This window comes from Mauremys reevesii, unplaced genomic scaffold (genome assembly GCF_016161935.1).
Source record: "Mauremys reevesii isolate NIE-2019 unplaced genomic scaffold, ASM1616193v1 Contig25, whole genome shotgun sequence".
Lineage (NCBI taxonomy): Eukaryota > Metazoa > Chordata > Testudines > Geoemydidae > Mauremys > Mauremys reevesii.
In genome coordinates, this window is record NW_024100835.1 from 557,866 (window position 1) to 582,541 (window position 24,676).

General features: G+C 52.6%; 1 protein-coding gene across 1 annotated transcript; it reads right to left on the reverse strand.

Moving 5' to 3' along the window:
- Positions 1-16,071: 16,071 nt before the first annotated feature.
- On the reverse strand, positions 16,072-24,451 carry LOC120393605 (C-type lectin domain family 4 member F-like). The gene is made up of 6 exons (XM_039518232.1): positions 24,418-24,451; positions 20,035-20,142; positions 18,753-18,893; positions 18,260-18,411; positions 17,326-17,444; positions 16,072-16,438 (listed from the first exon to the last, which is right to left on the reverse strand). Exons 1-6 carry the CDS (start codon positions 24,449-24,451, stop codon positions 16,276-16,278), a joined length of 717 nt encoding a protein of 238 aa, XP_039374166.1. The 3' UTR covers positions 16,072-16,275.
- Positions 24,452-24,676: the final 225 nt, after the last annotated feature.

Sequence of the window (24,676 nt, forward strand, 5' to 3'; positions counted from 1 at the left end):
TCCTGTTAAAACCAAGTTCCGCCCCAGCCTAGTGTTAACATCAAGAGAACGTGCATTCGGGATCTCTTTGTACTCTGTGTGGCAGGAGATTTTGTCATTTGGTTTTAACCAAAAGATTCTAATTTTAATTGAAAGTCTTTCTCGCCATGCTAAGCAGTCCCCTGCAGCGCTTCTGAGCTCTGGATGGTCTCGTCTGGATGGGAAGAAAGGTTTGCCCTTAACTCAAGCTAAAACCTCATGGAGACAAGGTAGGTCATATTTGTCACGTTAGTTATTAGGCACCTCCACAGGCTTTAACTTGACCTGCTAACAACGCATATGAAAACTACACACCGCCTTGTCTTCACTAGGATTTTACCTCAAGTTTGTTAACTCAAGTTCTAGATCCAGTGTTGTTTAACAACTTCAGAAATGACCTGGTGTTACCCGGGGTTCTTTCAACCGAAAGCTCTTGGTAACGTTTACTCTGTGGGAGGTGGTGTCAGTAAATAAATCAGGGGAGATGTGACTGTCTGACTGCTAGATGGCTGACACAACCAGGACATCACAAAGAGTCCCACTACCTCAAACTTTTCACCCTTATTTATAATACAATGACATGTCCCTTAAAAAAAAACGTGTTCTGCAAGCAATTTCAATGGTCCAGCAAGAGGCTTCCTTCTAATTATGGATTAACCAGGTGTGGGTTTTTCCCAGAGTTTGAAGCCTTGAGACCCTGTCAGACACGTTCCTGAGGGCACATCCTGCTCCTCTAAAATGCATGCATCAGCAACTTCAACACAATTCTTCTCAGGAAGGACATGGGGTCAAGCTGCCCTTTCTGTGGCACCCAGAACCCCCTCCCCTCCTGCCTTGGTCAAGCTAAGCCTGCTGCATGGCCACTTTACGGCCTGCTGACTTGGCTGCTTTTAGCAATAAGCCATAGTGGTTTCAGGCACTTTACTGGTTTGCCAAAATCTCCCCGTACAGTTCCCCTCTTTAAAGGTCACCTTTCACACAAGGGGGCCTTTACATGGTCGCCGCCACACCTTTTCTGGATGCACCTGCATTGAGATCCAACGAAAGCTCAAGGCTCTTAACCGAGATTGAGCAAATTATCTTCTTGTTGGCATCCCATACTTAGCACACCAGCATAGCAACTGACAAGTGATCGTTTTAACCTCCTTTCCCGGGAGTACGAGTGCCGGTGACAGTAACCACTGACTCATCTGTCGGGGGACTTGCAACTGCTGGATTTTGTGCCAGGTCCAGCATGTCATTTGGCTGGTAACAAAAACCACTACTAACTGGGACCCCAAGATTACTATGATGGGGTGTAGGGCCAAATTCAGGATGTGCCAGTGGGGGACCATCCCAATAACACTTCCCCCCAGTGGTGTGACAGGTCTTGGCCAATTCGGGCAAATTCCTGTTTAATTTCATCCGCATTCTGATGCACGGTGACCATGACTCTGCGCCCTTCCTGTTTTGCAGTATCTAGCTGGTTCTGTAAATCAGGGTGTACAAGCAATGTTTGTAAGGCGGTTAAATCCATTCCAAGAGGTACAGGTGTTACAATAGAATACAAAGTATAAGACACTTTTAACTGACTATATTGAAATCCGGGTACATGAAAGTCAAACTCACATGCCCTGATTGCTACAATATGACAGAAACATTTATTCTCATACAGATTATGATTTACTTTATGAACATAACTTGGTTTGTTTGCCAATACCTCTGTGCTAGTAACATCCAGCACTCCAGCTTCTAATCCAGTTCCACCCAAAGCAGTTCAGTACATTTCTTGGGGGCCTTTTCTGTAGGCTGCCCACCCCCCATGGCTGCCAGGGAACTCCAATAACCTTCATTAGTTCACATTGAGATAGTATTAGGGCAGCTCTGCATTCACTTGGCCGTTACTGTACTGCCACTTATAGTAATCAGGGAAGGTGTGGCAATGGCTTTTCTTTCCTTACATCCAGTGTCATACAACACCCAGGTGCATTCAGCTGGGCTTGCATGCTGCAAGTTGACTAAGAAGTAACAATTGGCAAGTCTTAGTCATTGAGTAACCAATGTTTTTCCATACCCTTTTTCTCTTGGTAATTTCACTTTGTGCCTTAAAAAAATTTTTTATACCCATCCTTTTATTCCCCCCAACAGATAAACCCTGTATCTCATGCATATTTTGCCTTTAAATGTGCCTTTACCACCCCTCAGGATGTTTCTCTGTTAACAGGCTGGCGATTCTTGACCTCTGCCCTTCTGCAACATTGGTTTCTGGAAATACAGTTAAAATGGTTGTTAAGCCTTTTCTGCCTAATGCAGTATTTTCTTTTTTATTGTAACACAGTACACAACAATGGTAGCAACAAGACAAACAACACAAGACAAAACATAAAACACATAACCAATCTTTGTCGCAACAATAGATCCATGGGATTCTGGGTTACTCCTCAGCTGGTACCAGCTTTTCCTGATTTTCTGAAAGAGAAAAAGAACGTATTTCTACCCCTTTTGGGGTGGCAGATTATTGCTTAAAATATCCCTTCCTTTTACAAATATCCTTGCTGATTGCTGGAACAAAGAAGAATTACCCCCACACGTTCCTGTGGTTTTGTTCTATAGGCAGGCCAGGTTTCAATGGCTCCTACCTTTTAAGGGTTTAGGGGGAATTATTATCCCACCGGTTTCAGAGAGGCATCCGTGTTAGTCTGTATCAGCATAAACAAGGAGGAGTCCTTGTGGCACCTTAGAGACTAATACATTTATTTGGGCATAAGCTTTTGTGGGCTAGAGCCCACTCCCTCAGATGCATGAAGTGAAAAATACAGGAGCAGGTATAAATATGTGACAGGATGGGGGTTGCTTTACCAAGGGTGAGGTCAGTCTAAGGAGATAATAGTTCATTCTTGATCCTCTCTGGTTTGCTGTATAGGATGTTGATCAGGTATTTCCGCATTTTCTTTGAGAGTGTGGCACAATCTCACACCATAGTCTGTGTGGTATGTTGATTGTAATGGATTCTTTACCTTCAGTCCTTTGGTATTATGTCCATTTCTTTGCGTTTGGAAAGGAAGATGATGTGTGTCTGTATCTGCATGAGTTTTTTCATGAAGTTGATGGATTTCCACTTCACACGGCTGAATTCAGTGCCTTGCATGGTGACAGGTTCCAGAATGGCAGCCGTGTTAGTCTGTATCCGCAAAAACAACGAGGAGTCCTTGTTCAGTCATTACATTCATGAGGTGGTGCACCTCGGTTTGCCTTCTTATACAGCAGACCAAGTTTGCAATGTTTCTCTGCTGTGCTAAGCTTTAAGTGTGTTCACAGGTAATAGCTGAGAAGCATCATTACCATATGACCTTAAAGGTTTTTCCAAAAATCATACACACTATACATTGTTACAGGGGTACTTATTAACTTTAAATTTATCCCAGTGTTTAATATTAAGATCAAGTCTATTAAAAGTATCTTGTTATACCATGCCTTTTATTTAGACAATTTGTTTTTGAGGCCAGTGTGTACAATGTTCTCTTGAAATCTTTGCATAGGCTTTTTAATGTAATTATATCCTTGGGTTTTTTGTGAATTAAAAGGTAGGGGTGTCATGCATATAAGCAGACCCGTTTTGTACCTGTCTTCAAATTTCAGCTCTGCATACACACAGAAAAAGGATATTTTTTCCTACTTGGGGTTAACCTGTCCCTCTCATATTTTTAGGTTTGACTTCGTTTTCCACCTTCCTCTGGAGGGTTATAATTTGAGCCTTTTGGTTTCAGGTAGTTTGTTTGCTGACCAGGCATATTCATTATCTACAGCTCCTTTGTGGTGCCATTTATGGACAGTTCTCTCTTTCCTCTATCAGTTAGGTGATTTGCATTAACACAAACGCTTTCTGGCTTGCTTTTGCCTCCAAAGCCATCAGCAGCTCAGAGACCCTGTCTTAAAAGGGACAAAATCAACTTCCACCCGAGTTTTGATTTCTTTTCACTTTCAACTCCTGTTTCCAGAACACCCAGCCAGCTGAAAAAGAAAACACAACCTATTGTGGCTCCCTTAAGAGCTCTAAGAGGATTTTAATTAAGTAGCATGTTTTGTTTGCATTTCTTTTACCCCTTCTACAGTATACACTGCACATGTCCTGGGAAAAAATGCACCTTCCTTTCATAGTTGTACTTCTGTAACATTATATTAGCCATATCAACTTTTACATAAGGTGTAACTGTTTCTTTTGTGCTCACAGAGTTTTCATGTACCTTCATCAAAGTACAATCTGATTACTCAGAGCCACCTTAAGGCTCAGTGTTTCTAATGTTGCCTCTTTTTTTGTGTGCACCTCACCCCTGCTGTTGCTCCAGAGAGGCACTGTCTTTTTTCCTTATTTCTTTTACTACAGCTCTTATCTGCTATTTTGTTACCAAAAACAAAAAAAAACAATAACAACAAAAACACAAAGGATCCAGAATTTCTTCCCCTTCTCCTGGCTGAGTGTGGCTCTCAAGTGGCACAGCGGCAGCCCGTCTGCCGGTGGGGAACACAAGATGCATCCCGAGAGAGAGACCGGTCCTGAAGAGTCCCCCTACCTCAAAGTTTTCCCATTATTTATAACACAATGACATGTCCCTTAAAGAAAACTTGTTCAGCAAGCAATTCCAATGGCCCAGCAAAAGGCTTCCTTCTGATTATTGATTAATCAGGTGGGGATTTTGCCCAGAGTTTGCAGCCTTGAGACCCTGTCAGACACATTCTTGAGGGCACATCCTGCTCCTCTAAAATGCCTGCATCAGCAACTTCAACACAGTTCTTATCAGGAAGGACATGGGGTCAAGCTGCCCTTTCTGTGGCACCCAAACCCCCATCCTCTCCTTCCGTGGTCAAGCTAAGCCTGCTGCATGGCCACTTTAAGCCCTGCTTTTAGCACTAAGCCATAGTGGTTTCAGGCACTTCACTGGTTTGCCAAAATCTCCCCGTACACTGAGTGTAGGTCTGGAGAGCACACGGATCGAGTCTGCAGATGACACAAGGCTAGGAGGGAAGGGTTACAACACTTTGGAGGATAAAGCTAAAATTCAGAGGGATCTTGCTAAGTTGGAGAACTGGGCTATAGACAACAACATGAAATTCAACAAAGACAAACGTAAGGTGCTGCACATAGGGAAGAACAACCAAATGCACAAATACAGAATGGGGGGAAGCTGGTTTGGCAGCAGCACAGCTGAGAGGGATCTGGGTTGGTGGATCCCAACCTCAACATGAGTCAGCAATGCGATGCTGTTGCAGAAAAAGCAAATGCAGTTTTAGGTGGCAGTAACAGAGGCCTCGCATGCAAGTCACAGGAGGTGACAGTAACACTCTACTCAGTGCTGGGTAGGCCTCAGCTGGAGAACTGTGTCCAATTCTGGTCACCAATGTATAGAGAGGATGTAAAGAAACTGGAGAGTATCCCGAGGTGGACACAGATGGCCAGAGGGATGGAATGCAATGCAAGGTGTCTGAGCAAAGACTGAAGGAACTGGGTATTTTGGTTTGGAAAAGAGGAGACTAAGGTGGGATATGACAGCAGGCTTCAAAGACTTGAAAGATTGACATAAGAAAGATGGAGAAAAGTTGTTCTCTTTTGCCACAGACGGCAGGACGACGGGCGATGGGTTCAAACTACAGCACAGCAGATCGAGATTAAATCTCACGACAAACTTCCTCACTGTAAGAACAGGAGGACAATGGAACAGATGCCTAGAGAGGTTGCGGAAGCTCCTTCACTTGAGGGTTTCAAAGGCTCGCTGACTGTCTGGGATGGTTTAGACACAGCAAACCTGGCAGCTTGGCAGGGTTAGACTAGACGACCCTTGTGGCCCCTTCTAACTTGATGGTTTTATGAATCTCTGAGTTAATGTCCCTCTTCTGCAGTGATGACCAGGCCTTAAGGGTTGGCTCCTGGCCCTCACTCAGGTAGCTCCAGCCAGGCCTTTCCCTCTGGCTGGTGTGGGGGAAGGTGCTCCCAGGATCCCCTCTGGATCCTCCACAGGTCTCTTTCTGCCCTTTCCCCGTCTATCAGGGACCAGGCACCAGCTCTCTCTGAGTGAGGGAGCTGTACCAGCCCCTTGCAAGGTTCTGGGCCTCTCCCACCAGCCCCCTATGTCTTTCCGAGCCCCTTGTCTCCCCTCTGTGAGACAGAAGGCTCCATTTTACAAGCAGCCCTGCCCCTACCCCAGGCTACCATCACGTGATGTCTGATCCAGCCAGCGTCCCAAACCCATCACGTGAGGTGGGGGCTAACTGCACACTGATGGGGCTGAGCCCAAATCCCCTAAAAGGCCAGTCCGCCCCTGACACCACCCACCTGGTAGGTGAGGGGGAAGCCGTTGCCAGGAGTCAGGCTGTGCTGGACCAGTTGTGATGCTGCAGCAGGGCACAGAGATGCAATGGGCTGGGGGAGGCGGAGGCAGAATTAAGTGTAACTGTGACACCCCCCTTCCCTGCCCCTCAGCACAACTCCCTGCTGAAGCGCAGGCCTGAGCTCTGTCTTTTCAGGGCTTCAAAAAAGAAACGTATTGCACAGAACTGAAGCTCAGAGCTACGTTACCAGCCCCTGCCTGTAGGGGTTAACGACAGCTGCCAGTCAGCTCAGAGAGTCCCAGACAATTTCTTAGTGAGCGAACGTTTAACACACACACAGCCCCTCGCAGACAGTATGCGGGACACTTTTCAGTCCCTTCAGCAGCGCGGTTCGGCAGTAAATCTGTGGGGTTCCTTACAGAGACTCCCGGTGCTGTTGCTGTTGCATGTACTTCAGTGCAAGGTAACAACACAACACTCACTTGTGGAGTTTGGGCCACACCTTCCGAGCATTCCCCTCTGACCTCACACTGATCATGTCCCAGTCTCTGGGGGGGGGCTCCAAACGTATGTGTCCCCCCTCTGGACTCTCCGGGGCCTGAGGAGAATGGCGGCCTCTCCATCCCCACCCAGCACCTCAGAATCTCCTCAGCAAACACCAGTCCAAAGCCCCGTCCGGCCAGCAGCTATTCCCATGTAGCGCCCCCGCTCCACCTGGTCACCTTCTTTAATGCCAGTTGGCTTACAGGAGTTGATGGACAGGTCTGGGTTCTCCTGGATCCTGCCACCCCCTCAGCAGGGTGAATCTTCTCTAGTTTTCCCTATGAATTTATTTGGCGGTGCCTCCACCCCACTCGCTCCTTCCTGGCAGGGTCACCAGGGCAGCTTGGGTGGAAAATTCTTACCACAGGGGAACTCCCACTTACTTGCCAGATCGTTGGAGACTCCCAAGAAATAACACAAACACATACAATGTATTCAACACAGTAATTGTATTAAACAGGAGACAAACATACCATAACAGGGTAAAACACTGCTAATACCCGTGACTTTCCCCAGTCACGGGACCTGATGTATGAAATGTAAGATCAGTGTCCCGTCGGTACCGTACTTTGTTGGGGCCTTTGATGACCTATGACCACGAGATCGTCTCTGCAGTGGTTTGGCCGTGTGGCTGGCTGGGTTCAGTACAACCCAAAGGACTCACAAGTGGGAGGAGGTGGTAAGTCCCTCCACAGGTTTAATAAGCAGCAGGTTATAAAATCCGCAAACCGTCACTCCCTGGCTTGAGGACACAGTTCAGGGAGTAGGGGTCCCCAAAATAAATTCCCTGGTGCCCTCACAAACCTCATAAATGATCCTCAGGGTCAGAGCTGACTCTGGACCCCTCGGTCACTGCAGAGGGTCTGGTCTCTGCTGGCTGGGATCCTCCTCAGGCAGGAGTCAGGCTGCGTCGGTCCCAGGATTTCCCCTCCCCACAAAGGGGTGCAGGGCTCAAGGTGCAGGTTACACAACTACAGTAACATCCAAACTGTCGTCTCCTAGCCCAGCGTCCAGACACCCCCCAGCAGGCAGCAGCCCTGGACTAGCAGCCACAGCAGAGATGAGCATGTGGGGACTGGTCTCACCTAGGGAGCTGGAGGGCGAACTCAGCCTGGCTGGGGAAGTTTCCCAGCAAAACTCGACAAACTGGGAGTGATCAGTGGAGAGGAAAAAGCCAGCAAGGCTGCTTGTCCTTCCTGGAAACCTCCTGTACTGCCCCAGAGATGGCGACCGAGGCCGTGTCTACGCTACAAAGTCATGTCGGCGTTCAGCCACCAACGTTTGTGTATCGCTGGGCATGTGCCCACTTGGCTGCTTGTACCAGTGCTGCTCGTACTCACCAGGAGTGCTTGTGTAACACGCTAACCTTTGATTCCACACGTGCCCCCTCATCCCATGTTACCGCCGGAGCAGTGAGCAGGGTCTGTCTCTTTGGACAGCAGAATTCCCACCCGTGGATGGTCACACATAGGAAAAAGATACAGATTTGGACAGTCGTGGATGCCCCAGGATAGGGCCGGCCTTCGGGGCGGGCGATGTGGGTGACTGCCCAGGGCGCCAAGGTCGGGGGGGAGGGGACGTGGTCCGGAGGCAAGGAGCAGGACACAGGCCTGGCCCCACACTGCCCCCAGCCTGCCCCTCACAGTACTTCAGCGGGATGACGCTGGAGGCCCCACAACACAAGCGGGCCCAGGACACAGAGCAGGATGCCATGGCTGGGGCGGAACTGGGGGTATCTCAGGAGGGGAGAGGGCCCAGGCTTCCCCAGGCCCAGCCCCTCTGCTGCACGGCCTCCGACAGCCAACTGCACGCGCCGCGCACGGGGATGATGCCTTTACGCTCTCGCCAGAGCCCCACCCGCAAGAGGGGGCCATGAAAGGCTGGGCCCAGGGGGCTGGAACAATGTGAATAGTGGGGTGCTGAGAGCCACTGAACCGAACTGTAACCCTGCATGTGATGGAAACCGCCTCCAGCCAGGGGGTGCGGCAGCCCCCCTAGATCCAGCACCTCTGGCCAGGCACTGCCGACAGAGCGCTGTCTTCCACTTCCCTCACGCCTCCTTCCCCCATCCACCCATCTCTGCCCTCCATGCCCTCTCCCCTCCACCTCCCTCCCCCGTGCAACCATCTCTTATCTCCAGACCTCCCACTACCCCTCCTTCCCTCATCCAACCACCAGGCATCACTTCCCATTTCTATTTCTGGGCCAGGGCTGCTGTCAGAGGGAGGCTCTAACCCAGCAGGCTGCAGAAAGGACCCACAGGCCAGTGATCAGGGGCTTGGCTCAGCGCGAAGGCAGGACAATGGCGGATGAGGATATCTATGAGAACATGCCAATGACGGAAGCTGCTCCCCAGCCCAAAGGTAAGCACAAGAGGCTGCACTGGACCCTGGACTCCCGCTGGCCTCTCCTTGGCTTTGAGGTCTCTGCAGAGCGTCCTGGGCAGCGACCGCTTGCTCCACTGACCACGAACCCAGAGCTCAGCCTTGTGCTGGCCAGACAGCACCACGGGCAGTGGGCGAGGGTGCTCGGTCAGTGCTTCCCAGTGCGTTCTCTCCCCTGCCAGTCCCCAACGGGAGAAGGGCACAGGGGGAGAGATGGGAGTCCCTGCCCAGCATCCCAGCCTCCTGCCGGGCAGCGCAGTGCCATGGGCTGGCCATAAAAGCCAGCCAGGCTCCCCCTCCCCAGCTCACTGCCACCGTCAGCCTCTCCCAGGAGGAGATCACCAGGGTCGAATCCTCACAGCCCCCATCTCTGGGGACCAGCTCCTCTCATCCCCATTTCACAGTGACACCTCCTTTCCTTACCCTCTGCCCCTTCCCTGCCCAAGCACACGCGTCTAACCGTGAGCAGGGGCAGGGAGATGTAGCTGTGTTAGCAGAGAAGGGTTTTCCCCAGTGCTCGGGGATGGGGAGGGAAGGGAGCCTGTTCCTCCAAGGACAAGGAGGAAATGGAGCTGGAAGTGCTGAGATAAGGACCAGGCTGTTTTCCTAAAGCTCCCAGCACAAGGGGCCCCTCTCAGGGCTTTGGCTGGGTAACTGGGCAACAAAATGGCAAATGAAATTCAATGTTGATTAATGCAAAGTAACGCACATTGGAAAACATAATCCCAACTATACTTATAACATGATGGGGTCTGAATTAGCTGTTTCCACTCAAGAGAGGGATCTTGGAGTCACTATGGACAGTTCTCTGAAAACAACCACTCAATGTGCAGCAGCTTCAAAAAAGCGAACAGAATGTTCGGAATCATTAAGAAAGGGACAGAAAATATCCTATTGCCTCTATATAAATCCATGGTACACCCACGTCTTCAATACTGCGTGCAGATGTGGTTGCCCCATCTCAAAACAGATATATTGGAATTGGAAAAGGTTCAGAAAAGGGATTAGGGGTATGGAATGGCTGCCATATGAGGAGAGATTAATAAAACTGGGACTTTTCAGCCTGGAAAAGAGACGACTAAGGGGAGATGTGACTGAGATCTATAAAATCATGACTGGTGTGGAGAAAGTAAATAAGGAAGTGTTATTTACTCCTTCTCATAACACAAGAACTAGGGGTCACCAAGTGAAGGTTTATAACAAACAAACAAAACAAACAAAAGGAATTATTTCTTCACAGTTAACCTGTGGAACTCCTTGTCAGGGGATATTGTGAAGGCCAGGACCATAACAGAGTTCCTAGATAAGTTCATGGAGGACAGGTCCATCATTGGCTATTAGCCAGGATGGGCAGGGATGGTGTCCCTAGCCTCTTTGCCAGAAGCTGGGAATGGGCAACTGGGGATGGATTCCCTGTTCTGTTCATTCCCTCTGGGGCACCTGGCACTGGTCACTGTCGGCAGACAGGATGCTGGGGTAGATGGACCTTTGGTCTGACCCAGTCTGGACGTTCCCACGTTCTTATGTTCGGTTGTACAGATGTCAGCTGAACAAGGGCCTATTTATCCCCTTTGGTTTCAGTGCAATCCAGATGCCATGTGGCAGCTGTTCTGGATTGAACACATGAAAGACGCCCAGGAAGGGTCAGAAGACAGGCAGGGAGACGGGGCTGACGGAAGTGGAGTCTGCGGGTGAGGATGTGAGGTTCAGTAGGCAGCTGCAGCTAAGCACCGAGCTCAGCTAGGCTCTCTGCAGCGACAAAGGAAAAGCTGGATATGAGTCAGCAGTGTGCCCTTGCTGCCAGGAAGGCTAACGGCATTTTGGGCTGTATAAGTAGGAGCATTGCCAGCAGATCGAGGATCATGGTCATTCCCCTCTATTCGGCATTGGTGAGGCCTCATCTGGAGCACTGTGTCCAGTTTTGGGCCCCACACTACAAGAAGGATGTGGAAATATTGGAAAGAGTCCCGCGGAGGGCAACAAAAATGACTAGGGGGCTGGAGCACATGACTTATGAGGAAAGGCTGAGGGAACTGGGATTGTTTAGTCTGCAGAAGAGAAGAGTGAGGGGGGATTTGATAGCTGCTTTGAACTCCCTGAAGGGGGGTTCCAAAGAGGACAGTGTTACGGAGTCCCCGGGCGATGCTCCGGTACTGCTCCCCACAAAGCCAGTCAGGACTTTGGGGAGCCTCCTCTCCCATGGAGCAGACTGTCTTCAGGGCAAGAAGCTCACACGGCTTCAGCTCCTGGGTGTCTTCTGGGAGCATGTAGCATATGCCCCTTTGTGCGCATCCCACGCGAGTCTGCCCAGGCAGGTGTGAGGAAGTGGAAATGTTCTTGCTGTGTTCTGTGAATGCTAAGAGGGGACTATTGACCTGGGAAGGGTGCAGGGTAGTTGTGCTGCAGCTTTCTAAGGGCCTGCACCATGGCTGGGCATTTTTTTTTTTGAGGACGCGTAGTTCTGCTTTTGGGGCAGCCGTTTTTTGCAGTTCCCCTTCATCACAGGTGGACCTAGACTGTTCTCAGTGGTGGCAGATGGCAGAACAAGGAGTAATGGTCTCAAGTTGCAGTGGGGGAGGTCTAGGTTGGATATTAGGAAACACTATTTCACTAGGAGAGTGGTGAAGCACTGGAATGGGTTCCCTAGGGAGGTGGTGGAATCTCCTTCCTTAGAGGTGTTTAAGGCCCGGCTTGACAAAGCCCTGGCTGGGATGATTTAGTTGGGGATTGGCCCTGCTTTGAGCAGGGGGTTGGATTAGATACCTCCTGAGGTCCCTTCCAACCCTGATATTCTGTGATTCTATGAAAACATAAGGAAAAATGTAGCCTGCGCTCATTGACAGAGAAGCTCCTCCCAGAATCTGTTTCAGGAAAGGCTGAGAACTGTAAACTCAGTACATTAGCGAGAGGCAGCTTCACCCTTTGGTTAGCGTGAGAGAAGCCACTTCTGCAATGTAAGGGGATTATCTGGGCATCTGAGTGTTGTCTGCTGGTTCCAGGAACCACACCCCATGGGGGAGCGGCGCGAGCTAATGGCTGAGGCCCAGATCAGACAGGGAGGGGTGCGGCAGGCTGAGACTATCAGGGAGAGGAGAATCTGACAGTCTTGTGTCTCCAAGCAGCTGCCGTTCACCTTGGGGAGACCAAATCCAGAGCACACCGAGCACACTTACTTCTGTCTACACATAGATCCTGGCTCGAATGCAGCTCTAGTCTTCTCCCTTTAATGTGCAGGGGAGACATAGTCTTAGGGCTTTGCCCTGTGATTCGCACCTTGGCTGCCTTGCCAAGGGAGGAGCCCAGCATCCCGGGGATGGGTTATCAGACAGGGATGCTGTAGAAAGGCCCTTCTAAGCACACTGCTGCTGTCAGCCCCACTTTTCTCCTGCATAGAATCATTTCCCCTCATTTCACTGCCTCGTTGAGTTCATATTTCATAAGTTGTTTCAGGTTCCTTTCCTCACTTAAAAATACTCCTTTGGGCCTGGACTGCACAACCCCTAAACTTCCCTCTCAAGAAATGCTTAGGCAGGGGGGAAATCCTGCTCCCAGATCTCTCTCACAGGATGCCTGCCTGGCACTAGAGTCACTCCTGATTTAGGGAGGGTCGCTTTTCACATTATCGTTCAGGTCAGTTCTGACCTTATTTGGCCTCATTCCGCTGTTGCTGTTAACCACAGTCAGGGAATAGGAGGCTGAGCAGGTATTAGATTTTGGGGATGTAGTTTCCTCAGTCAGTGGCATTTGAGCTGTAACTTTCCATGGATACGTTTCTTTTTCTCCTTCAAGGAAACCCTCCCAAGACATCGGTCCCTTGGCAGCAAGGGGCGCAGGGCATCGTCACTGCTGTCCTTCTCCTCCTGGGTCTGGCCCTGGCCACGTCCCTCCTTGCTGTGACGCTTCTATGTAAGTCCAACTGCAGCTCCAAGCCCAACGTTTGCCAACTTCCATACAGGCCAGCTGGCTCGACTGGCGGGGGGAGGGGCACCCCAACATTTATCCTGCCTGAGCATCACCTCAGGGACTTCAGATCACATGTGGCAGCCCCACATGCTCAACCTGCGCTCTTAGGGTCACGCTGGGTCCTTTCCTGACCACATATCACCAGCACGAGCCTCAGCCCCAGGCGTCCTCATGGCACCATTGAAATGCCCTACGGCGCTTGTCTGGGGGCTCAGACTGCTGGGTTTAATTCCCTGCTCTGCCAAAGAGTCCCTGCCCTGGAGCCAGCGAACAGCTGAAAGCAGGGAGCTGGAGTGGAGAGCTCTTGGGGAGAGGGGAGATAAGCCCCTGTTCCTTAGGGGCAGTGAGTGGCAAAGACGACTGGTGCCTCCCCGTGCTGGGGGGCCACAATCTAAAGGGGAGGACACGTGACCGCCCCATGTGTCTCCTCTGCCCAGTGACCCCCCGTGCCCAGCCCAGGGCCACCATGCACTCCCCGCCCTGCCAGAGTTACCTGCGGGGGGCTCTGTCCTTCTCCCACCGCGCCTCCCCCCAGCACATTTGGCCGCTCTCCCTGGCAGCTCTGTGCAGTGCAGCAGCTGCCTGAAAGCCCGGCAGGGGGCGCAGCACTGGGTCACCCCCACCAGGGCCCCGCTGCTGGGGACAGGTGCTTAGTGAACCGTAAACGTGCCGGGGGGTCAGGGGACTCCAGCTTGCTCGACCCCTGTGCCTGGTAGCCTGGCCTTGATGGGGTAGCCCCTGCCACCTCCCCACCAGGCTCTCTCAGGCAGCGGCTGTGCTGCACAGAGCAGAGACCCTGAGCGGCCAACATGAGAAATGGCTGGTCCTGCCCCCTCCACTCCCTGCCCGGGCCCGGCTGTCGGGGATGGGACCGAGCGTGCCAGGAGTCAGCGTCAGCAGGAGAAGGACAGAGCCCCTCTTCCTCCTCCCCCACCCCCCGGCATGCCAAGCAGAAATCTGTGGGGGTGCTTCACCCTGCACACACCCCCTATGCGTCGCCTCTGGCGAGTGGGTTCTGGAGAGTTTGCTGGTTTGTTGTGTTCAGTTTGCAGGGGCTGGTATGGGCAGTGCGCTGAGAGATGCAGAGCCTGTGATCACATCAGATCGGGCGAGGGGCTTCCCTGGTTAGGGGGCCTACAAAGGCAGCCAAGCCGTGGGAAAGAAGCCAGCAAACAACTGGAAACAGGGGAGTTCGCGTGCGGGATTGTAAGGAGAGTTTGGGAGAGGGGTGTCGTCGTTCTGTTTTTGTGTGGTGTGGGGTTTTCTCTCTCCTTGGCAGGCGCTTAGGCAGGAAGGGTGTGACAGATACAGAGGCAGCAGTGGTAGTGACCCAAGCAATGGAACAGACAGTGACCAGATGACCAGATGTGGAAACTGCGGGATGTACATGTTTCTGGAGCAGGTACCTGAAAAGAGCTTGTTTGTATGAAGCTCCGCCTGAGAGAGCTGATGGAAGAGAAGAGCCGAGGTTTGGAGATGCAGGTGGAAACTATGGTTGAGTTTTGAAGGAGATTCGAGCAGATGATGGAGGGAAGGTGAGAGGGGTCTGAAGGGAACACTCAGGACTAGCAGATCCAAGCTGGACTGGAGAACGCGGAGGGGAGACTGCTGGGTGAGTAAAGTGGCCAGTGGAAACGTGATGATGAGAACCAGGCAGAGGAAAAGACCAGCTAGTGAAGGAGAAGTAGAGCTCAGGAACAGGTTTGCTGAGTTGGAAAGTGAAGAAGGCTGCAGCAGGGAGTAGCAGAAGGTGGGAGGGCAGGGAGAAGAGAAGAGCAGCTAGTCCTACAAGAAGAGGGGAAGAGTCACTGTACATACCCAGAGTTCGGAGCCCCGGGAGGACAGAGGATGACTTGCAGTTGATCGCAAGGGAGAACAAAAGACAAGAGGACTTGCATTCAGAAGGAATGGGAGGAAGGCTGTAGAATGGCACCAACACCAGGAAGAGGCAGGTCTACGTGACTGGTGACTGCTCACTAAGAAGAATGGACAGGCCTGGCAGCAGAGCTGATCCAGGGAACAGAAGGGTGAGCTGTCTGCCGGGAGCTAAGTTATGGGATGTGAAGATCTTGTAGGTGTTGGTCTCTGTCTGAGGGGTTGGAGCAGATACGGTTGTACCTCAGCGCTTGGCTGTAGACCGGGGTCGGCAACCCACGGCACACGTGCCGAACACGGCACACAAGCAGATTTTGAGTGGCACGCAGCTGCCTGCCGCTATCCCGGCCCCCCGCCCCACTCAGCCCCCCCGCCCACCGCTCTCCCCTGCGGGGGCAGGAGGCAGAAGATTGTTTCTGCGGTAGCCAAGCTTCCCCCTCCCCCGCTTCTTCCCCCAGCGCGGTGCTTTCCTGCCCCCCCCCCCGTCCCTGCACCGATCAGCTGATGACCGTGGCCAGGGGGAGGGGGAAGAGCGGCAGGGTGTACACAGCTCCGTAGGGACGCAGCCTGGGGGAAGGGGGTGGAACAGGGCACATCCCTTCCAGCCCCCGGCCGTGAGCCGCTCTGGGCAGGGGGCTGGGAGCACCCCCATGAGACGAGCCTGTAGAATTTGGTATTGGAGAGTTGTCTGGCAGCCTCCTTCTGGTAGACTCCTGAGGGTCACAATGACAGTCTGGACCTATACATAGAATGCTTCCGCCGACATGGACAGGCAGAAATTGTGGAAAAACAACATTGCTTGCCTCATAACCTAAGTCGTGCAGAACGCAATGCCATCGACAGCCTCAGATATAACCCTGACATTACAATCAAAGAGGCTGATAACGGAGGTGCTGTTGTCATCATGAACAGGTCTGACTACCAGAAGTCAAGAAAATCATTATTTATCGGGTGATTGTGAAACAATAACTCCACGATCCAAGGATTTTATTCAGTGACAGACCTGGAAACATACAAATTACAGAACCAGCCACACTGAGCGGCATAAGGGCAGCTGTCGCTGCCACAGCCAGAAATATCACAGCAAGACAAAGCGTCCCTGCCAATGGCCCCTCATTGGCAGGTGGCTGGAAAATATACTCCATAGCTTGGAAATTAAGGCGCTTTCTGAGGTGCTGGGACCTGCATGTCACAACCCAGCCCATCCATGGGCCTGCTTACAAATCCACCTGAAAGGCCGAAAGCACTTGGCATCATTCCACAAATTCCGGTTTCTTGGGTAGGTCTGAACACAGTCTTCTCCAACACCTCTGTCCGGATCGTAATTGTTTGGCTCATTCTCCACCCAGAACCTACGGATCAGAGTGTTAATGTCTCAGGGGAGAACCACAGCCAATTCCTGAGCTCAGTTCTGCTCTGTGGACTCTGTTGCTGGCAGGGGACCAAGACACCCAGCAGTGACGCGGTGAAGCGATGCACCCCCCGGCCACCCCTCAGAGTTCTCCACAGCTCTTGTGGCCATGGTAACGAAGGGCTTCTGACGGCCGGGGGTAGCACCTGCCCTGCGCCTGACAGGCCAGCAAAGAGCCAAAGTCAGTGTGTGGCTCCAAACGCTGAGCAGCAGCAACTCGGATCTCAGTGCCCAGAACCAGAGCAGGTGGCACAGCACGTCCCAGGCACCCCCGAGATGGGAACGCAGGAACGGGAAGAGAGGGCAGCAGGGGCCAGTCATTAACTTCTCCCTGGCCCTGCTTATGGGCCTCGCCCACAGCCCCCTGAGGTCACTGCACCGACTGCAGCTGGCTCCGGCCATGCCCCCGGCCCCACGGCCTCCCCGTGCCCAGCCTGACCGAGGGGAGAGCGCAGCGCAATCCCAAGGAGAGCGGGAACCTGCCGCTCACTCCAGACTCCCCTGGCTGCACTGAGTCGACTTGGGGCCAGACCCTCAGCTGGTGTTTCATTCCAGTCAATGCCGAGTTACCCAGGGGAGGCTCTGGCCCTGGGTCTCAGTGGGCACTGAACACACACTCCGTGTTTAGGCTCCTGCTCTAAGCAAAGGGGCATTAGCAGAAATTCCTGAGGGGATTCACTGCTGTCGTGGCAGCGCCCGGGGGCCTCCCTCAGGATCAGGCCCACTGTACCGGGTGCTGCATAGACACCAGGGGCCGCACAGACGCTGCCCGAAAGAGCTTGTGAGCAAACGTGTAATAAATAATCACGTCTCTCAAGCTTTACTCACCCCCTGCTTGCGCCTGCTCTGTATTCTGTGCCATCCACCCAGCGCCAGCTGCCTTCTGTCTCCCGGTCGGTGAGTCCAATCCAGTGAGCTTCTCCCTTGGTCTCCTTGGAGAGAAACTCCTGCACAACACAGTTTGCAGCATGTGCAGGTCACCCAAGAGAGGCTGCAGGATGCAGCCGCAGCTGCCTGGGCTGAACAGATTTTGGGGGAGAGGAATGGGCGTCTGGTGGTGTGAGCAGGGCACTGGGCAGCGGGAGATGCAGTGTCCTGCCCCCAACGCCGACATTGACTAGCTGGGGGACCCTGAGGGAGACCTGGAGCATCTCGGTGTGTGTGTCTGCGTCTGCATCTGTGTCACACCAGCCCCCTGCCCTTGCAGGAGGCAAAGCTCGGAGCAGAGAACTGGGTGCAAAGTCTGGCCCTGCTGGAGGGTGGGATTTTCCTCCTCAGAAAGTGCCGCAGAGGCATGGGGTGAGGGCTGCAGTGGGCACGTGGGGAGAGAGGATTCTCTGAGAGGTGCATGGCCTCTTGCACACAAGCCTTCCAGATACAGGCTTCTAGATTGTCCAGCAGGAGCTCAGGCCTGGGGAGAGGGATCAAAGGGGTCCTCATTGGGAAAGGCCATTGGGTTTGCAGGAAATGCTACATGGGAAGTAGGGAAAATCAGAAATGAGCCTGACCCCAAATCCCCCTCCCCCGGCACCCCAGACTCTGGGAAGTCTAGATCCTGGCTCTGTTCCTCTGCCCCATCTCTGCTTTTAAACTAATCAGTGAAACCCTTGAGACAGGTTCCAAGGCTTCGCATCCCTTGCGGGATAATTTGCCACAAGACACATCACAGATTTTCAACCTCAGCTGCCACCTTCCACCTCTTTCTGGTATGAAACAAGGCACTGACCCATTATCCAAGCTCCTAGGAGCTTCCTGCGCTCACCTGTTCCGCCTGGGAGGAGACAGAGGTCAGGTGCGAGTCCTGAGACACACAGAACTGCTCGGCCTCGTCCCACGACTTCCTTTCTTGTGAAAAGTAATAAAAGTTCCCATTGAAAAACGTCCAGCCCCTGGAGAGCTTTGTCAGTAGGTAACCTAGGAGCAGAGACTGAGGTGAGAAGCCCAGGATAACGTCACAGGGACACACGCAGGGAGCCCAGAGATTCTAGTGCTGCATTTCCCTTCCCCTTCAGCTGTCCCAAGGCCACGGAACTTCTGAGTGGGTGCTCCCATTAGGCTAACGAGGCCTAGAGTGTAATTTAACTCCACACTGATCACCACGGTGTGGGCCCAGGTGCAGCCACCGGTGATTTTTAATGGAAGAGAACTCGGGGCTGGAGAAAGTCACTGCGTTGTCAGCCTGGGAGCCTGAAATCCTCCGTTCATCGTCAGCACCAGCAGAAACGGCACCAGCCAGCACTGCAGCTAGTACTTACTGCAGCGACCTTGCACTGCTGCTCGCGCTGCACTGACGTTGTCTAGCCGGATCCGGATTTCTCCATACGCTGCACTGACATTACCCAGCTGGGCTTTCAGCAGCCGGACTCCTGCCTGCACTTCATCCAATAGCTGCAGAGCTAGAAAAAAGTCACCGTGACGTCAGTGGAGATGCAGAACACTTGATTATCAGCACTGGCAGTAGAGCAGCACCTGCAGGCCCCTGTGTGCCAGGCGCTTTACGGACAGGAGGGGACAGTCCCTGCTCTCAACAGCTCACAGTCAAAATAGACACGAGGTGGGAGAAATAAAGGATGATTTTCCTGCAGGGGAACTGAGGTGCAGGGAGAGGTGCCCAAGATCACACAGGAAGTTTGCAGCAGAGCTGGGAATTGACCCCAGCTCTCCTGAATTCTAGCCCTGTCCCCCCAATCTCCCCAGCCACCTCCTCCCAATCGCTCCCCCCTTGTGAGCTGTGAGCAGGTCCCCTGCAGCATGGGGCAGAGCTGGGGCTGCAAGAACATCCATGGCCCCGAGCCCTGGCCCTGGGCTCCAGGCCGGGTTTTGAACAGCCCAGCGTTCAGGCGAGTTCTGTGCCGGGGTTTAGTTCAGGCCCATTTTCTGACTGGACGCTGAATAACCTGATCCATGGACGGGTTTGTATGTGCAGCCCTGTGCCAGACAGACAGACAGTTGTGAGATGTGGCCACAAGGGGGCGCGCTGCCTCCAGCAACGGGACTGTGGCAGGTACCCAAATTATTGGAGCTGCACAGGGAGGGCTCAGGGACTGGGGGGCAAATGGAGACCCACGAGTGCAGCTCCACTGATGTCCTGCTTACACCAGGGTCTGAATTCGGCCCTGTGTGTCTCATGAGCTGCATCCGTCTTTCCCGCCAATGCGACCCTGACAATACAGGGGCCAAGGTGAAAACTATGGAGCGAAGGGAGCAACAGTGAAAGGATGGAAGATGGTGACCACTAGGCATCCTGCGCAGGAGCATGGGGCGGATGCAGCCAGCCTGCCACTGCCAGGAAGGGAGCTAGGAGGGAGCTGGGAGCAGCCACCCGTCCCTGGGAACAGAGCCTCCGCTGGCAGAGGAAGGTGCAGAGCAGCAGCTCGTTAGACAGGGGACGGGATCACCTGGCAGGGAAGTCTATGGAGGGGAGCAGGAGGATGCCAGGCACCCACCATCCCTGTAGGCAGGAGAGTGCTCAGCTTCCAGGCCAAGGGAGGGGAGCTGACCCACCCTGATGCCTAAGACCCTCGTCCTGCGACTTACTGTCCGATCCCTTTGCTGACGTGTCTGAGGCTTTGTCAGGCTGCAGAGAGACTTGGAGTTTCTGCACTGCTTCTTCAACCGCTTGCAGCTTGCTCTGTGCCCCGAGATCTAGAATTCACACGTCTGCAGGTCAGCGACCGAACCGAACTGCGGCTGGAGACCAGCCACGCGCAGAGAAGGAACATGCTCCGAGCGCGAGGCTGTTCTCTATGACGTCTTTTATTGTAATCTTGGACAGCTTCCCTCCCGAGGAGCGACACCGGCACAGCCAAGGCCCCGTTCGGGGCTCTCTCCTGGTGTATGTCACAGAGCAGTGACCTGGAGCGGCCGGCTTCAGCCTCATGAGAGGCGGCTCCCTCCTGCTCCTCGCCCGGGCCCGGCTGCCAGGGAGACTGGCCGAATGTGCTGGGGGGAGGTGCGGCGGGAGAAGGACAGAGCCCCCCGCAGGTAACTCTGGCAGGGCAGGGAGTGCATGGTGGCCCTGGGCTGGGCGTGGGGGTCGCTGGGCAGAGGAGATACGTGGGGCGGTCACGTGTCCTCCCCTTTAGATTGTGGCCCCCCAGCACGGGGAGGCACCAGTCGTCTTTGCCACTCACTGCCCCTAAGGAACAGGGGCTTGTCTCCCCTCTCCTCGAAGAGCTCTCCACTCCAGCTCCCTGCTTTCAGCTGTTCGCTGGCTCCAGGGCAGGGACTCTTTGGCAGAGCAGGGAATTAAACCCAGTCTGAGCTTAGAAAGTTTGTGCTAGTATCAAAGCAGCAGAGCAAGATCTTACAGCTCCAATCGAACTCCCTGGAGTAGGAGATTTATTTGGAGGGTGTGACGTTATTGATATAAATGGGGACCATATAGAACATGGGTTGCAACCAAGGTCCTGTAGTGGCACCAAATCTTAGATAAAGGGGGTCATCTAAGGTGTCTAAGACCAGATTATGGGTTGCTGGTTATAATTATGCTGTCTGTATGTCTGTGTCATTTTAGTTGAAGTTATGAATGTTGGCTCTATGCTGTCTGTATTTCAAGTTGGTGCTGTGCTTCTGGGGGAAGCATCCCAGACAAGCTGGTGTTAGCTCTGCTTAGCCTGCTTGATGGCCCATTAAGGACCATCAGCTACACAATTGACCCATGGAGAGAAGGCAGACTCGCCTTGTGACTCAGCAAGGTATGCAGAGACTTGTCCATGTGGCTGCAGACTCCATTTTGCTGTGATTTTCCACAGTAAGAACAAAGAGGTTCTTACACCTGGAAAAGCCTATATAAGGCTGATGCATCATCTCCATCTTGTCTTCAACCCTGCTTCTTACCGCTGGAGGGACTTTGCTACAAGCTGAAGCTCTGCACAAAGGACTGAGGACCCATCCCAGCGGGGGATGTTCTCCAGAGACTTGATTTGAACGTGCAGTTTACTCCATCACTGCTGCAAGCCTGAACTAAGAACTTTGCCATTACTGTATGTAATTGATTCCATTTAATCAATTCTACCTCTCATTTCTACCTTTTTCCCTTTGTAAATAAACCTTTAGATTTTAGATTCTAAAGGATTGGCAACAGCGTGATTTGTGGGTAAGATCTGATGTGTATATTGACCTGGGTCTAGGGCTTGGTCCTTTGGGATCAAGAGAACTTTTTTCTTTTATTGGGGTGTCGGTTTTCATAACCATTTATCCCCAGGACGAGTGCACTGGTGGTGATACTGGGAAACTGGAGTGTCTAAGGAAATTGCTTGTGTGACTTGTGGTTAGCCAGTGGGGTGAGACCGAAGTCCTTTTTGTCTGGCTGGTTTGGTTTGCCTTAGAGGTGGAAAAACCCCAGCCTAGGGCTGTGACTGCCCTGTTTGAGCAATTGGTCCTGATTTGGCACTCTCAGTTGGGTCCCACCAGAACCGCACCGTCACAGAGGGACAGACTGGAAACACAGTCAGTATTCTGCTGAAATGTGGAGGTGTCCCCCTCCCCTCCAGTCGAGCCAGCTGGACTTTATGTAAGTTGGCAAACGTTGGACTTGGAGCTGCAGTTGAACTTACCTGGAAGTATCACAGCAAGGAGGGACGTGGCCAGGGCCAGACCCAGGAGGAGAAGGACAGCAGTGACGACGATGCCCCGTACCCTGTGCTGCCAAGGGACCAATGTCTCAGGAGGGATTCCTTGAAGGAGAAGAAGAAACGTATCCATGGAAAGTTACAGCTCAGATGCCACTGACCAAGGAAACTCCACCCCCCAAATCCAACTGTTCCGTAACACTATCCTCTTTGGAACCGCCTTTCAGGTAGTTGAAAGCAGCTATCAAATCCCCCCTCATTCTTCTCTTCTGCAGACTAAACAATCCCAGTTCCCTCAGCCTCTCCTCATAAGTCATGTGCTCCAGCCTCTTAATAATTTTTCTTGCCCGCTGGACTCTTTCCAATTTTTCCACATCCTTCTTGTAGTGTTGGGCCCAAAACGGGACACAGTGCTCCAGATGAGGCCTCACCAATGCCGAATAGAGGGGAATGATCACGTCCCTCGATCTGCTGGCAATGCCCCTCCTTCTACAGCCCAAAATGCCGTTAGCCTTCTTGGCAACCAGGGCACACTTTTGACTCATATCCAGCTTTTCCTTTGTCGCTGCAGAGAGCCTAGCTGAGCTCAGTGCGTAGCTGCCGCTGCCTAAGGCCGCACCCTCCACTTCTGTCAGCCCCGTCTCCCTGCCTGTCTCCTGACCCTTTCTCTGCATCTCTTATGTGTTCAAATCTGGAACAGCTGCCACACGGCATCTGGATTTCACTGAAACCAAAGGGGATAAACAGGCCCTTGTTCAGCTGATACCTGCACAACCAAACATAAGAATGTGAGAACGGCCAGACTGGGTCAGACCAAAGGTCCATCTACCCCAGTGTCCTGTCTGCAGACAGTGGCCAGTGCCAAGTGCCCCAGAGGGAATGAACAGAACAGGGAATCATCAAATGATCCATCCCCAGTCGCCCATTCCCAGCTTCTGGCAAAGAGGTTAGGGACACCATCCCTGTCCATCCTGGCTAATAGCCAATGATGGACCTGTCCTCCATGAACTTATCTAGGAACTCTGTTATGGTCTTGGCCTTCACAATATCCCCTGACAAGGAGTTCCACAGGTTGACTGTGCATTTTGTGAAGAAATACTTCCTTTTGTTTGTTTTGTTTGTTTGTTTTAAACCTTCACTTGGTGACCCCTAGTTCTTGTGTTATGAGAAGGAGTAAATAACACTTCCTTATCTACTTTCTCAACACCAGTCATGATTTTATAGATCTGTCATATTCCCACTTAGTCGTCTCTTTTCCAAGCTGAAAAGTCCCAGTCTTATTAACCTCTCCTCATATGGCAGCCATTCCATACCCCTAATCCCTTTTCTGAACCTTTTCCAATTCCAATATATCTATTTTGAGATGGGGCAACCACATCTGCACGCAGTATTCAAGACGTGGGTGTACCATGGATTTATATAGAGGCAATAGGATATTTTCTGTCCCTTTCTTAATGATCCTGAACATTCTGTTCGCTTTTTTGAAGCTGCTGCACATTGAGTGGATGTTTTCAGAGAACTGTCCATAGTGACTCCAAGATCCCTCTCTTGAGTGGAAACAGCTAATTCAGACCCCATCGTGTTATAGGTATAGTTGGGATTATGTTTTCCAATGTGTGTTACTTTGCATTAATCAACATTGAATTTCATTTGCCATTTTGTTGCCCAGTCACCCAGCCAAAGCCCTGAGAGGGGCCCCTTGTGCTGGGAGCTTTAGGAAAACAGCCTGGTCCTTATCTCAGAATTTCCAGCTCCATTTGCTCCTTGTCCTTGCAGGAACAGGCCCCCTTCCCTCCCCATCCCCAAGCCCTGGGGAAAACCCTTCTCTGCTAACACAGCTACATCTCCCTGCCCCTGCTCACGGTCAGACGCGTGTGCTCGGGCAGGGAAGGGGCAGAGGGTAAGGAAAGGAGGTGTCACTGTGAAATGGGGGGATGAGAGGGAGCTGGTCCCCAGAGATGGGGGCTGTGAGGATTCGACCCTGGTGATCTCCTCCTGGGAGAGGCTGATGGTGGCAGTGAGCTGGGGAGGGGGAGCCTGGCTGGCTTTTATGGCCAGCCCATGGCACTGCGCTGCCCAGCAGGAGGCTGGGATGCTGTGCAGGGACTCCCATCTCTCCCCCTGTGCCCTTCTCCCGCTGGGGACTGGCAGGGGAGAGAACGCACTGGGAAGCACTGACCGAGCACCCTCGCCCACTGCCCGTGGTGCTGTCTGGCCAGCACAAGGCTGAGCTCTGGGGACGTGGTCAGTGGAGCAAGCGGTCGCTGCCCAGGACGCTCTGCAGAGACCACAAAGCCAAGGAGAGGCCAGCGGGAGTCCAGGGTCCGGTGCAGCCTCTTGTGCTTACCTTTGGGCTGGGGAGCAGCTTCCATCATTGGCATGTTCTCATAGATATTGTCCCTCGCCATTGTCCTGCCTCCGCGCTGAGCCGAGCCCCTGATCACTGGCCTGTGGGTCCTTTCTGCAGCCTGCTGGGTTAGAGCCTCCCTCTGACAGCAGCCCTGGCCCAGAAATAGAAATGGGATGTGATGCCTGGCGGTTGGATGAGGGAAGGAGGGGTAGTGGGAGGTGTGGAGATGAGAAATGGTTGGATAGGAGAGGGAGGT

What these genes read in the sequence shown, in the direction of transcription:
- LOC120393605 (XM_039518232.1), bottom strand. Translation starts at nt 24,451, where the DNA reads ATGCCAATGATGGAAGCTGCTCCCCAGCCCAAAG. An exon ending in TCTCCTCCCAGGCGGAACAG is followed by an intron (nt 17,445 to 18,259) that starts GTGAGCGCAGGA and finishes TGTGTTGTGCAG; the next exon opens with GAGTTTCTCTCCAAGGAGAC. An exon ending in AGAGCAGGCGCAAGCAGGGG is followed by an intron (nt 16,439 to 17,325) that starts GTGAGTAAAGCT and finishes TCTGATCCGTAG; the next exon opens with GTTCTGGGTGGAGAATGAGC.